A 14,001-nucleotide genomic window follows, 5' to 3' on the forward strand; every position below is an offset into this window, starting at 1 on the left:
AGTCAGGCTTAATTTTGCTGTGCCAGAGGAAGGAGGATGCGTGTATAACATTTCTCAAGCGATTATTATTATTATTAGTAGTAGTAGTAGTATTATTCTCATTATCATTATTATTATTATTATTTTTATTATAATTATTATTTTTATTATTATTATTATTGTTTATATTATTATTATTATTATTATTATTATTATTATCATTATTATTATTATTATTATTATTATTATTATTCTCATTATTATTATTATTCTCATTATCATTATTATTATTATTATTATTATTATTATTATTATTATTATTATTATTATTATTATTACTATTATAAGGTGGTTGCTAATCTCGTACCCAAAGTCCTCAGGCTCTTTGGCCAGTGGTTGGTCACCAAGAGAGACTCTGAGTTACTGGAATTTTATTACCGCAATATTTGTGTGGTAAAACAATGCAAGCCGTTACGGAGAGTCTCTGGATAGTACAGTACCTCTTCCAGACCTCTATTTTCATTGGTCCCTTAGAACTGTAGCTCCCATTGTTTTCTGCGGAGGATCCATTGTTCCAAACCAATAACCTATTGTTTCGTTCTCCAATCACAGTCCTCGTCTGGATAACTACTGTCTTTCTTCGAGTCTCTCCTGGCGAGCAAACGCTGGCCAAACAAACTGAGGACCCTCGATACGAGATTGGATGGCTGCTATAAAGATTAAATTACGCAAAATTTCTCACGTGACTTGACGTCATCAGTCCACTTTGTGGGTCTCAAGCCTTTATGCCCGTGAAGTTACGCAATCGCTTAGTTAAAAAAGGCCTGGCTTGGCTTCGAAAAGAAAACCTGAAAATATTCAGGCTTGAAGGGGATTCGAACTTATGACCTCTGCGATACCGGTGCAGTAATTTTAGCTATCAAATGAGGTATTAAGCCCACTGGGACTGGTCATTATATGAATTTAAATACCCGCTTAAGTAAGAGTTATTTGTGAGTCAGACTCAGGGAAAAAATGCATCTTAGAGTTGCTTATCTTCAAAGGACTTTGGTGGTAGGAGCGTCAGTGGGTAGGACAGTACGTCCCGTAGTCGACCGGCCACCATTAGGCTCGGCGGCCTGCCGGTAGGGACGGCGGTAGCTCTGGCTGTTGGCCCGGTGGTAGGGCAAGAACGAATCCGTGGCACAATGATATTTTGTCTCTCGTTTCTGCAGCAATGATGCGCGAATGGGCTAAGAAGTGTTCCTCTGCATCTTGGCAATATCGAGATTATTGTCGGTTACCACCATCCTAGGAGTCTCCAGAGTCCACGGCCCCTTCTTCGTTGCCACCGTTCTCTTAGCCCTCTTCCATGTCTTCCTCGTCCTTTTGATCGCCTTCTTCGTCGAGGTATCCTACTAGGTCTAATTATATATACTTGAGAACGTCTGCCTCTTCTACGTCTCCTGCGACTCCTGCCTAGTCGTCTCCTAATTGGTTTATTTCTAAGGCATCGACGACGTCTCTGGGAACGTCTGCTTCGTCCTCTGCGCCTTCTGCGACGCCTGTCTCGTCGTCTCTGAGGATCTTCACTTTTCAACAAATCTTTTTGTTCTGTTCAAACAAAAATACCCCTTCTTATTTCATTACATCACAGCGACTTTATTTATGCGCCGATTTATGCCTGGATCCAAGGCTTGTGTCAAAAACTATCAGGATAATTTGTCTCAATAAAAACAATACTCTTCACCTGGCTCTTCTCGCTAGTTTAAGTTCGCAACTTTAAGTGCCCCTAACTCCTAAATTTTGCTTCAATCAAAATAAAAGTCCCTTTATTTCTGATCATTTTGACGAAAATATTTCGGCCACAGGATGCCACTTTGGTTCTCGGTGGAGAATTTAGGAGAATGGGTCTAGTTGTGGTCTGTGACGTAAAACAGGGAAAACATTGTTTGAGACTCGAAGGAGAAACTTAGAGCGAAAGCGGTGTTTGTCGAACGGTCTAAAACGCCAGATAGATGCGTTGTCAGTGTTGTAGCTAACTGCAGCAACGCTTTGAATGCAGAGAATGGTATTTTCGTTCATATAATTTCTTTCTTTTTCGATTTGCGGCCTAAAGCGACGAAGCGACTCAAAAACAATGGGGGGACTTCATGAAGACAAATTAAAACCTGCGTATAAAATCTAGACCCGTTTTCCGACTTTTTTAGAAAAATGTATGTTTACAATCTATATCTTACTTCTGCCCGAAATGGCTCAAATATAGTCTACCCTTTCGCGCCCCACATAACGATATGTGTTTGGTTTCGTCGCAGTTATTATTAATTTTAAGAAAAAGATTCAAAGCAACCAACTTTGGACTCAAGGAAAGTCTTCATACTTTGTTTTTGTGTTGAATTCTACTCTAGCTTTCCCACTATGATACCCACCACTGACCTTAATTCAGTCCTTCTACCTTAAACAAACCGCCCAAAGCGAAAGGTTAATACCATATATAGATATTTGTCTTGTCGTTAGTGAATGAAAACGGGTGTTGTTTACTTGATGGTAGTCTATATGTACCTTCAAACTGCGTGGTTTCATCTTCTAATTCCGCCATGTTCCCCCAGGCTTCGTCTTCAGAGTCTTCTGCATCAGCATCGCTTTCGTCTTCGGCATCTGCGCTATGCTTAGCTGCCCTTTCGGTTTCGTCATCATTATTCACTACAATCAAACCATTTTCCTCCAACTTTTCTGCTTGAATATCTCTGAGCACCGTTTGCGTTTCTTGTGAGAAAGCCTTACAGTTGCAAGCCACAAAGAAAAGAGTAGAGCAGAAAGCTAATGAAAACAGCCCTGCCCTCAACATAATTTCTGGTTTGCTGTGTTGTTCAGTTCACAAAGAAAGCATGACTTTTCTTCTCGATTAACAAGCGCATGCTCCTTGAAATATCCATTATATTGAATGTTTTCACCTATGATGATCTATAGTAGAACATGCTTGCTTAAAAATAGAAAACTGGAGAGCTTCGCGTGAGGAAATACCTATTTGCTTACACAAGTTTGAGCATACAATTGTTATTCAGTCTCCAGACGTTGAAGTATATCTGCACGTTTTAAGTGTTTATGGGTCTCTTAAAAATAGCTGAAATAATTCCTTAACCAATTGATATCTTTCTTGACTAGTATCATTCACATAACGGTGATGAGCAGAAAACCTAACACAATAATATATCAGAGCTCTTGATATTGAGACGAAATTGTATTCATACCAGTCTTTGAGTCAAACGTGAAGGTATTCCTTTAATGAAGTCATACATTTTTGTAAGCCAACCTAAATATCAAAGCCATAAGACTCCAAGTAAGACAATTTGTTTAAAATGTTTTAACGCAGTTTTTGTGGGACAATACCTCACTTTTCCTCATGATAAAAGCCAACGGATAGTTTGCTAAAGTCGATGTTGCCACGACTTCGATGAATCATATTCAGAATGTTTTCGAGTGTTTTTGCGCATGAATGAGGCCCTGTTGTTATGGTCTCGGGTACCCGAGACAGCCCTTCCCCTCGAGAAAACTTTACGGAGCGCTTATATGGAATTGTGAGTTGTAACATCACTGTTCCCTCCAGCACACCAGTCTCTCGGGACAGCTAGGCGGGTTATAGGCTCGATTTCCGCCGCTCCCTCGGGTGATCGCGGCCTCATTTCTCCTAACAGCGGCGGCAAAATGTCGGAACGAAGGAAAGGATTGGCAATCAATATTGCGTGTTTACTTTCAAGTCTGACCACAGTATTGTCGATGGCTGTTGATATTTTCATTGGGCTACTTTTGCAACTGAAGTCTCAAAAAGAAATGCTAATAGCTCAAACCACGAGACATAATAAATATGTCTGCCGAGCCAGAGGAAACGAAAACGCACTGCGCCAAGAAAGGCTCGGTCGTACTGGTAGAAACCAGGTATGACAGATCATTTCCCTTTGGACGCCATTGTTTTTGGCATAATTGGTCTCCGCTAACCTAAAACACATGGGCTCCGGAAACAACGTGAGCCGTCTCGTCTCGGGTAGGCGAGCCGAAGTGTTTATATGAGAAAAAGTTTTCCCGCCTGACAGGGTTATCCTACCTGCTGATCGAGGCGAGACAACTCGCCCACCCGAGTTGTCTCGCCCCCTGAGATTCTACTGTAGAAGGTTGGTTGAATTTTTCAAAGAAATGAGTGAAAAGTTAGCTCGGCCAGCAGGGTAACTCGGTGGGAGAGTCGGGTAACCGAGACCATATAAGCCCTGACTCTTCGATACTACTATTTGGGTTATCACAGACATAGAATCGAATGAACAGTTCTGTCTGCAAAGTTGGTCCAACAAAGTCTTGTGCGCATATGACTAGTGCTCTTTTCTGAAAAGAGAGGCTGAACTATGACCAGACGCGTTGAAACAAGCAAAACAAACCTAGCAGTAGACCTCTAAGGGCATAAGAACAACAGTTACTAAACAGAGATAACAGCAGGTCAAATAAACAGGCAAAAATCACAGAACACATAACGACGAAATGACCTGTGAGATCAAAATGCGACAATTAAACACGACCAAAATCCACCAGATCTTCATCTTAACCTGCGTGCTACAACTATACAAAAAGCTAAATTAGTTGAAAAACCGCGAGGAAAGCGGCAAAAAGTGAGTTGGAGTTGTGTCACCTTCCAAACTGATTTTACTTGTGATCAGAGAGTGTCTCGATGGAATCAATTCTCTCTTTCAGCAAAGGCACGTTTCAGCGTTCACGTTCCCTCGCTCTCTCGCTTCTTTTCGTTGCTTCTTCTCATCTGTATTATCAACCTTCTTGCCCAGACTAATTCAAAGTTCGCACCCAGTCAACGTTGAATTTAACCCAACTTCTGACGGTCCTTCTAGAAACAAAGTGTTTTTTACACATTTAATCGTTTTTAAAATTTTATTTAATACCAGGTCATCCCTGCTAACTACGATGGTCTTTCTTTGGATAATTTCTAGTGCCTTCTCCTTGATTAATTTGTTACAATCGATGGCACTCTTACCAAAAACAATCCGTCCACCTTTAATGCAGAACCCACGATCAGGCACAAAAACATCTTCAAAATCACTCATATTCACAGGAAAAGGGCGCTTTGTTTACAATTCTGGTCCACCGATATGGCGACGTAGCAACAGTAGTAAAGGATTTGGTCACGTGAGTGAAAACGATCTAAGCCTGGCTGTGAATCTGGCAGGCCAGTCCATTTCGCAAAACTCCCAACGAGTTTTTTTTTTTTTTTTTTTTTTTTTTTGACCCGTTTGGGATCGGTAGTTTTAACTTTAAATTATCACATGTGGTTCTCCACATTGTGAAATCGCCAGAGCCCTAGTGTCAAAGTTATTAAAATCGCCTTTCTCATAATGAACATTGTGCACGTGAAAACGGTCTCGGACTCGACATGAGTTTTTGGAGTTTTGACAAAGCACAGAAGCATTCATTTAACCTTAAATAACGGACCATTGTATTACAAAACTAATATAAAACTGATTAACTGACAAAGTGCCAGCACTTAACTTGCTCGTTATTTACATTTTATTTATCGAAGTACTTTATCTGACAACAATTTGGTAGAACAATTGATAGCTCACGTGACTTAAAGCTACTGACTGTAAATATCAAAAATCCCACGACAAAGAGGAAATTTCAGATTTCATTTTATTTCACCTAAATGTTCCCTTTGGTGAACTATTTTCAAAAATTACAATTAAAAGTTCCACCGCTCTTTCCTTTTTCTAAAAATTAGAAGAGTTGAATTTACGGATTCACGCCCGATTCAGCCCCCTGGAAAAACGCGAAAATCGTGCATCTTTAGCAGCCTCGCACACAGCAACGATAACTATTCCCGTTTTTCTATCTCGGCGACAAGTAAATCTTTCTATTATCTCTCGTTTAGTGTAAAAATGAAGTCGCAAGTCATATTTTTAATGTGCTAATTCACTTGTTAAAGACGGCGACCTTCGAGGGTTAGATTTCGAATTGAAATTAGGGCCGATTTCAGAGGCCTATATCTGTGCCGGCATATGTTTTCTGGAGCAAATCTATAGGTGAAGTCTAACCTTAATCCTTCCTTTTCATGCTCTCGAAGTGCCTTTTTTGGCCCGCTGAAAGCGAAGCATCCAGAAGAAATAGTGTGCAGGGTATTTTGACTAGTTCGATGGCCCGCTGTCACGATTACCGTCACGCAAATCACATAACTAAAACAATCCACTCATCTAAAGTAAACGTTTTTTTGCTCTCAACGACAAATCTCGAAGGCAGGTATTTAATATTTCAGTTCCTTTACAATACCACGTCATTATTTCAAATTTTGAAAGTAATAAATATTAGAAACCGCTCCACCGTGGGACTCGATCTATATGATAAATTTTGCCGACATATTTTAAGCGCCCGTCACAAACGTTGATATCGCACTATACAAACTTCCTGTCAAATCTCACCAAATTAACTATTATACTCTTGCTATCTACATCAAAAAAATATTATAAAAGATAAATGGCTCATCTTCAAGACATCTACTAGCTTTCTGTGTCGATTTATAGAGTTGAAACACAACAACAACGTATTCACATACCGCACAGGCAATCACGGGTTAATTAAAATTTTTTTAAATTTATCCGAAAATACAAAAAGAGCTTTGTACTCTACGTGCTGTAATTAGTATTTGTTTTATCTACTCAATGACAGAGGGCTTACCTCACTTTCTTAACTGTTTGACTGTAAAGTTATATTATAAAGCGACAAGATTATTTGCATTTCTACTAAGAATATACTATCCATAATCGAATCCTGAAGGAACTATAATTATAGAACAGGAATACTCTGACTGATTGTCTCACCACTAAACAGGAACGTATTCGTTTCCTTTGGTCGGTTTTATGACTCTTGAACCCCATTCAACACTGCTGAAAATCCGTTAGTTATGCTTATCTGCAGGGTAAATCAGCACATGGCACGGTCGTTTTCATTTGATGCCGTTGTGATTAGCGTGACACAAAGATCACTTCCGGTAGCGCGGGGGAATACAACTAAACTAAGCTAAGTTTCCTTCCACCAGTGAACTAAACCCTAACTGAAAAACAGTTTTTTGAGTTTAAAAATCCACGCATGATGTCGTACCTGTTATTTTATCTTTCATTTTGATCTCCTGTTCTCTTTTTTTGTTCCTTTAATTACGAGCTCAGTAAACGGAAGTAATGGGAACTAAGTTGGAGGGGGGAATATAAGCGGGTGTTTCTTCTTATTGGCCCTTATTTATGGAAGAATTTTGAGTTTCTTTCCGAGTTTCGTATTGAAGTCTCTAGTTCGAAGTTCTTTGATACGTAACTGAAGATTTCCAAGTCAGTTCCAGCCCTATGCCGTTCTTCACCATGGCGCAGATACTACCCTGGTCATTTTCTATGGTTGTTCAAGCAAGAGCCGTGAAAGTATCTCTTGCCGGTCCTCGCAGCCGTTCTGTGTCTCGTCACGTAACGCTCTATTTGCTTCTTCTTGAGGTTTCTGGATGTTTCCATCCACGGGATGATATTTATACCCTCGCGGGTTTTTGTCGCAAGCAAGACGCGAAAAGAAGGAACTGGTTTGCTGCGCTGTGAGAAATTCCGAAGTTTTAAAGAGAAGTTTCCCATTCGGAACACCAGACGCATCATTTCCTTAGCTACGTACCACTTTCGGATATTTGCGGTCTTGAAAGTAATCAATACATAAATACCCACCACCAACACCCCCCATTCCCCGTTCCGACCGCTTCCATAATAAAATTTTTGAGTTCAAATAGAGACTGAGTTTTTTAAAAGGTTTCCATTTAATCAAGAATTGGAGACCATCACAAGAATCGGTCAGTTTAAAACAGATGCTCGAAATTACTAAAAACGTTGTTCATAAGTTGCTCCAAAATCTTGTATGATTTTTTGATTTTTTCTTTAAAACCTTGAAAAGCTACTATAAACTTTAAGAAGTTACTAAGTACTCAACTAAACAAAGGTTTATTTTATTTCACTGTTCCTTGGCTCCTGAGCTGTTCATGACTTGCTAAAACGAGATACATTTTCTCATTCAAGACCAATTGCCAAATCTGCCCACAACTATGACCCCCATCCCCTTCCAATCGAATTGTTACTCAATTTTGTGCCCTAAATTCTCCAATAACAAAAGAACAAACAAAAGCCAATAAAATAACAAAACAAAGCCGACAATTTTCGACAAGCAACTGCAAAAAAAGCAGTGCTCCACCATACCCTAGCCAACCCCGCCTCGCCCCACCCTCCCCCCCTCCCACACAACCACCACTTTACTTTACTTAATTAAAGGGAAAAAAGAGAACAAAAGATCAAAATTAAAGATAAAATAACAGATACGTGGAATTTTAACTAAAAAATGATTTTTCAGTTAGGGTTTAGTTCACTGGTGGAAGGAAAGTTAGCTACCGGAAGTGATCTTTGTGTCACGCTAATCACAAACGGCATCAGATGAAAACGACCGTGCTGACTTAACCTGCAGATAAGCATAACTAACGGATTTTCAGCAGTGTTGAATGGGGTGCAAGAGTTATAAAATCGACCAAAGGAAACGAATCCGTTCCTGTTTAGTGGTGAGACAATCAGTCAGAGTATTCCTGTTCTATAATTATAGTTCCTTCAGGATTCGATTATGGATAGTATATTCTTTAGTAGAAATGCAAATAATCTTGTCGCTGTATAATATAACTTAACAGTCAAACAGTTAAGAAAGTGAGGTAAGCCCTCTGTCATTGAGTAGATAAAACAAATACTAATTACAGCACGTAGAGTACAAAGCTCTTTTTGTATTTTCGGATAAATTTAAAAAAATTTTAATTAACCCGTGATTGCCTGTGCGGTATGTGAATACGTTGTTGTTGTGTTTCAACTCTATAAATCGACACAGAAAGCTAGTAGATGTCTTGAAGATGAGCCATTTATCTTTTGAAATATTTTTTTGATGTAGATAGCAAGAGTATAATAGTTAATTTGGTGAGATTTGACAGGAAGTTTGTATAGTGCGATATCAACGTTTGTGACGGGCGCTTAAAATATGTCGGCAAAATTTATCATGTAGATCGAGTCCCACGGTGGATCGGTTTCTAATATTTATTACTTTCAAAATTTGAAATAATGACGTGGTATTGTAAAGGAACTGAAATATTAAATACCTGCCTTCGAGATTTGTCGTTGAGAGCAAAAAAACGTTTACTTTAGATGAGTGGATTGTTTTAGTTATGTGATTTGCGTGACGGTAATCGTGACAGCGGGCCATCGAACTAGTCAAAATACCCTGCACACTATTTCTTCTGGATGCTTCGCTTTTAGCGGGCCAAAAAAGGCACTTCGAGAGCGCATTAAAAATATGACTTGCGACTTCATTTTTACACTAAACGAGAGATAATAGAAAGATTTACTTGTCGCCGAGATAGAAAAACGGGAATAGTTATCGTTGCCGTGTGCGAGGCTGCTAAAGATGCATGATTTTCTCGTTTTTCCGGGGGGCTGAATCGGGCGTGAATCCGTAAATTCAACTTTCCTAATTTTTAGAAAAAGGAATGAGCGGTGGAACTTTTAATTGTGATTTTTGAAAATAGTTCACCAAAGGGAACATTTAGGTGAAATAAAATGAAATCTGAAATTTCCTCTTTGTCGTGGGATTTTTGATATTTACGGTCAGTAGCTCTTAATGTTTCCATGGCAGTAAGACTTCGTCAGCGTGTATATTTTCAACTTTTTTTTAAGTTTATCCTTTCTAACATTTTAACACCATTTTGATTCTCATCTACATTAGTTTTGGTAAATATTGAACCAATTGGAATGGATTTCTGCAGTTATAAATTTAAAATAAAGAAATCCAAGATGGCGGATTTAATTTGGCAGCTGTAAAGAACAACTGCCACAATTCTCACGTGATGCGACGTCATCAGTCCACTATGTGAACCTCAAAGGAAACAGTTTGGGATATACTATACACCCGCTATGTCTCACGCCTTGAAGTTACGAAGGGATTGAGGTTAATCAACCAGGCTCAAAAAGCCTGGCTGGCTACTACAAGGAAGCCTGACATTTGTTTTTCTATATCCATGTAAAGCATACTTCTAACTGGAGTTTGTAAATACAGACGTAACCCAAAATTGAAAAAGGTTAATGCCATCTTTTTTATAATTGCTCGTCTAGATATCAACCATTCTTTTTATATAAGAGTACCTGTGGAATCTAGTTTTAAAGTTTATCGTACTTAACGGGAACTTGTTTTCTAGCTTACAGCCTGTCAACAACTTGGCGACTGCATGTTTGGGGTGTTAACGGAGGAGCAATCAGCCGAAATACATAAATAGTACTGAGAATACCACTTTTAATCAGAAAAAATCCCAGGAGAACTTTTCATCTACACTAATCTAAAAAGTGTGCGAGCCTGTGAATTTACTAAAACATTTTGTGATTTCCAAGTCCAGATCGTGTCATTCACCGGCCGATAAATAGGGACCTTAAGCAACCCTGGACGGCGAGCACGAGGACGGCAACCCATGACGAGGGGGAATGGGGCTAGCGCGCCGTCCTTTGGCGCGCAAAGTTTAAACTTAAGCAAGCAGAGGTCGCGTCGGTCAGGTTTCGCTTCACTATGGCCTTTTTTAGGGATGCGAGAAACTTGTTAACGGCGGCGCTGTGCGATGATTTGATTTCAGAAGACGAGTATTTACTTCTTTGTGATCTGAACCGTTCCAAAAACCTTGATTTGCAGTACGACGAATTTACATTTGACTTGGATGAGATGGAGAATTCAGAGTGTGTTGCCGAGTTTAGAGTAAATAAACATGACCTGCCTTCTTTAGCTGAAGCCCTACAGATTCCAGATGTGTTCAAGTGCCGACAGCGTTCCATCAGCGATGGTATGGAAGGCCTTTGCATGCTTCTGAGGAGACTTGCTTACCCATGTCGATACTCGGATATGATAGCGCGCTTTGGAAGACCCACACCGGTACTAAGCATGATTACCAACGAGGTGATAGATTACATTTACAACAATCACAGCCACCGAATCATGCAATGGAATCCCACTATTTTACAGCCAGCGCAACTTCAAGAATACGCAAATGCAATCCACGTAAAGGGAGCGGCCCTTGATAATTGTTTTGGCTTCATAGATGGCACTGTGAGGCCAATTAGCCGACCAGGAGAACATCAGCGAATTGTATACAACGGGCATAAACGCGTGCATGGTTTGAAGGTTCAGTCTGTGGCTCTTCCAAACGGTCTGATTGCCAACATGTATGGACCCGTGGGTGAGTATCTTGTTTTAATACGATTTATCATCAAAGAAAAGCTGCATTTTCCGCAAAAAATTCCTATCGGAGAGCTATTATATGAGCCGAGGTTTGATTTTCGACGGTAACGTACATAGAAAAATATAAATTGCCGGGAAAGTTATTAGTTTCCTTTTTTTTTTTTAGAGACAATTATCTTATCAACTTTTGTTTTCAGAGGGCCGAAAGCATGATGCTGGGATGCTTGCAGACTCTGGGTTGCTTCATCAGTTGCAGCTACATGCTGTATCTCCCCTCGGTCAACCCATGTGTATCTACGGAGATCCAGCATATCCTCTAAGAGTGCAACTTCAAGTGCCATACAGAAATGCTATCTTGACGGCTGACATGCAAGCATTCAACACCTCCATGAGTGAAGTGAGAGTTGCAGTGGAGTGGCTGTTTGGGGACATAGTGAACTATTTCAAGTTTATAGATTACAAGAAAAACCTTAAAATTGGCCTCAGCAGTGTTGGAAAAATGTATCTAGTTTGTGCTATACTGAGAAACGCACTTACATGTCTTTACGGTAACGCTACATCTGAGTTCTTTCACCTTGATCCTCCAACACTAGCAGACTACTTTATTTGAAAAACTGTGTGAATTTGTGTACAAATTTTCAAAGCTTTAAAAGTTAGTACGTTCTTACATGCGGTCAGATCACAATAGTAGGATCATTGTTCACAACTACAACCTCAACTGAACAGCCCATATAAAACTATTAAGTACAACGAGCTGTACATATTAAACGACAACAAGTTTTAAGGGAGACAATTTATCAGGTCTGCAAGTTAATAAATGCACGGAATGTCTATTTGTTTACAAATTTAGACATAAGAAGCATCATAGCATTATTTTGCTGTTGCATCATCTTCATCATTTCCAGTTGTTGTTGTTGAATGCTTTGCAGATTTTCTTGTTCTTTCTGGTTTATACGCAACTCCTCTTGTCGAAACTGGTAATCCCTCTGTGATTTTCTCTTAGGAATTCTACAGTTTCTCCTCCGTTTCTTCGTGTTTTCTTAGGTTTGACAGCACATCCCTCTTCGGCGTTCTTTCTCTTTTTCGTTTCGCTTAATTTTTCCGTCGCTCTGAGCCTTACTTCTTCCGCACTAGCTTTATCTACTTCAGCTTTTTTCTTCGTGTTCTCCTTTCCTTTCAGTTGTTCCCCTTCTGAAGCCTCCCATTTCTCATAAATTTCTTCCATGGTCTTATCAACTTCGGTATCTTCGACTTTAATGCCAGACGCCCGCTGCTCGGTTTTCATTTTTGTTTTGAACTTTGAAAGCAGAAGCTGGAAATGCTCTCGGATCGATCGCTTTGAGACTTTAAACTTTGGATCCTTGATGTTGTTGAGTCTTTCGGCTATTTCGTCCCATACCTTCCCTCTCTCCAATGTTCGAGGTTTGAATTTATAGGGCTCGCTAACTAGGATTTCTCGGCACAAAATAACATCGTGGTTTTCTGTCCACTCCATGATATTTGACCTATAAATTGAAATAAACTGAAGTTAGCAAGATAAAATCGCTCACAAATAAATTGAGCTTTCCATGTTCAAGGTTACTTAAATAATCCTATCAGCTTTGTTTTGAAAATCGGGTACATTTCGGAGAAAGCCGAGGTAAATGCCATGAAAAGAAAAGATATATTTACCCATTTTTAGCAATGGCGGGAACTTCAATTCCAGGATTCGCCATAGTCGCTGTGAATTTGCGTTTTTGCACTGGAAAGAAGAAAGAAAAAAATCAATAGCTTTTGTTTATGCGACCTAATATCGGTAGTTTAGAATATAATCCAGATTAGGCTTGGAAAAGACACGGATTTCAAAGTTAACATTCAAAAACAAACTCACGTTCTCGAGACACCGCCAAACTGGTGAAAACGACCGCCGCGACGTCAGGTGGACGGCTCGACTATTATGCAAATTGCAGTCAACAACGCAATCTTGACTTCCGGTTGACCTCCTCGGGATCGCCGTCCAGGGTTGCTTAAGGTCGGTATTGCCAACGGAGTTGGGAGGTGTTCGCCTATTTTTCGTTTCTGTCACCATTTTGATGGATTGTTAGCTATTGTTGGTGCCGTGGAGATTGTACAATGGGGCCATCGATCTTGGGGCAGCGGTGAAAACACTGAGGGTAAGAATTCATTTCATGGAATTAAAAGGATTGCCTTTTTTTGCTTCTGTGTGTGCAGCCTCTCAATTTTTTATAAAGTTTTTTTTTTTTTTTTTTTTTTTTACCAGCTTTAACCTTGTAGAAAACGTTAAACCTTGAAACTATTCATAAAAAAAAAAAAAAAAAAAAAAAAAAACTGGCACTGAAAACGGACGCGGCTTAGAAAGTAAACTAAAAAACCTCTTCAGGAATACAAGTTTAGTTTGACTGTGTACACCATTTTTATCTCAAATCAACTCAAATATGGGTCTTCTTTAATACCAGAAAAAACTTTCATTTACCTTCGGTCAGTATAAACTGCTGGTGGGGCCAAGTAATAAGACACGATAAACCAAAACATGGAAATTGAACATAACATATTAAAAATTCCAACTGGAAGGAGGAAGATCGCTTGACTAATTACGGGTGTGCCCAAGGAGTTGACTGACTTGAGGCTACCGAGAAACAACCTCAGCTAGCGACCAGGGGCGTATACACCTTTGTTAATTTTTGCCAGGATGTTCCAGTACTAGTAAGAGTCAAAACTGACGCTTGATGA

At 39.6% G+C, this 14,001-nt stretch overlaps 2 protein-coding genes and 1 pseudogene across 3 annotated transcripts; 1 reads left to right on the forward strand and 2 right to left on the reverse strand.

Annotated features, from left to right (window-relative positions):
* Positions 1 to 749: 749 nt before the first annotated feature.
* On the reverse strand, positions 750 to 2,838 carry LOC146482640 (uncharacterized). The gene is made up of 2 exons (XM_085106911.1): positions 2,521 to 2,838; positions 750 to 1,572 (listed from the first exon to the last, which is right to left on the reverse strand). The coding sequence occupies exons 1-2, from the start codon at positions 2,804 to 2,806 to the stop codon at positions 1,259 to 1,261; spliced, it is 600 nt and encodes a 199-aa protein (XP_084963037.1). The 5' UTR covers positions 2,807 to 2,838; the 3' UTR covers positions 750 to 1,258.
* Positions 2,839 to 10,608: 7,770 nt separating this feature from the next.
* LOC146482641 (uncharacterized) lies at positions 10,609 to 11,911 on the forward strand. Its single transcript, XM_085106912.1, has 2 exons — positions 10,609 to 11,269; positions 11,469 to 11,911. Exons 1-2 carry the CDS (start codon positions 10,609 to 10,611, stop codon positions 11,879 to 11,881), a joined length of 1,074 nt encoding a protein of 357 aa, XP_084963038.1. The 3' UTR covers positions 11,882 to 11,911.
* Positions 11,912 to 11,950: 39 nt separating this feature from the next.
* Positions 11,951 to 13,287, reverse strand: LOC146482642 (uncharacterized; annotated as a pseudogene). Its single transcript, XR_014864073.1, has 3 exons — positions 13,142 to 13,287; positions 12,943 to 13,012; positions 11,951 to 12,776 (listed from the first exon to the last, which is right to left on the reverse strand). The product of XR_014864073.1 is annotated as an uncharacterized LOC146482642 (transcript).
* Positions 13,288 to 14,001: the final 714 nt, after the last annotated feature.

This window comes from Pavona decussata, unplaced genomic scaffold (genome assembly GCF_977016875.1).
Source record: "Pavona decussata unplaced genomic scaffold, jaPavDecu1.1 SCAFFOLD_45, whole genome shotgun sequence".
In the NCBI taxonomy this organism is placed as follows: domain Eukaryota; kingdom Metazoa; phylum Cnidaria; class Anthozoa; order Scleractinia; family Agariciidae; genus Pavona; species Pavona decussata.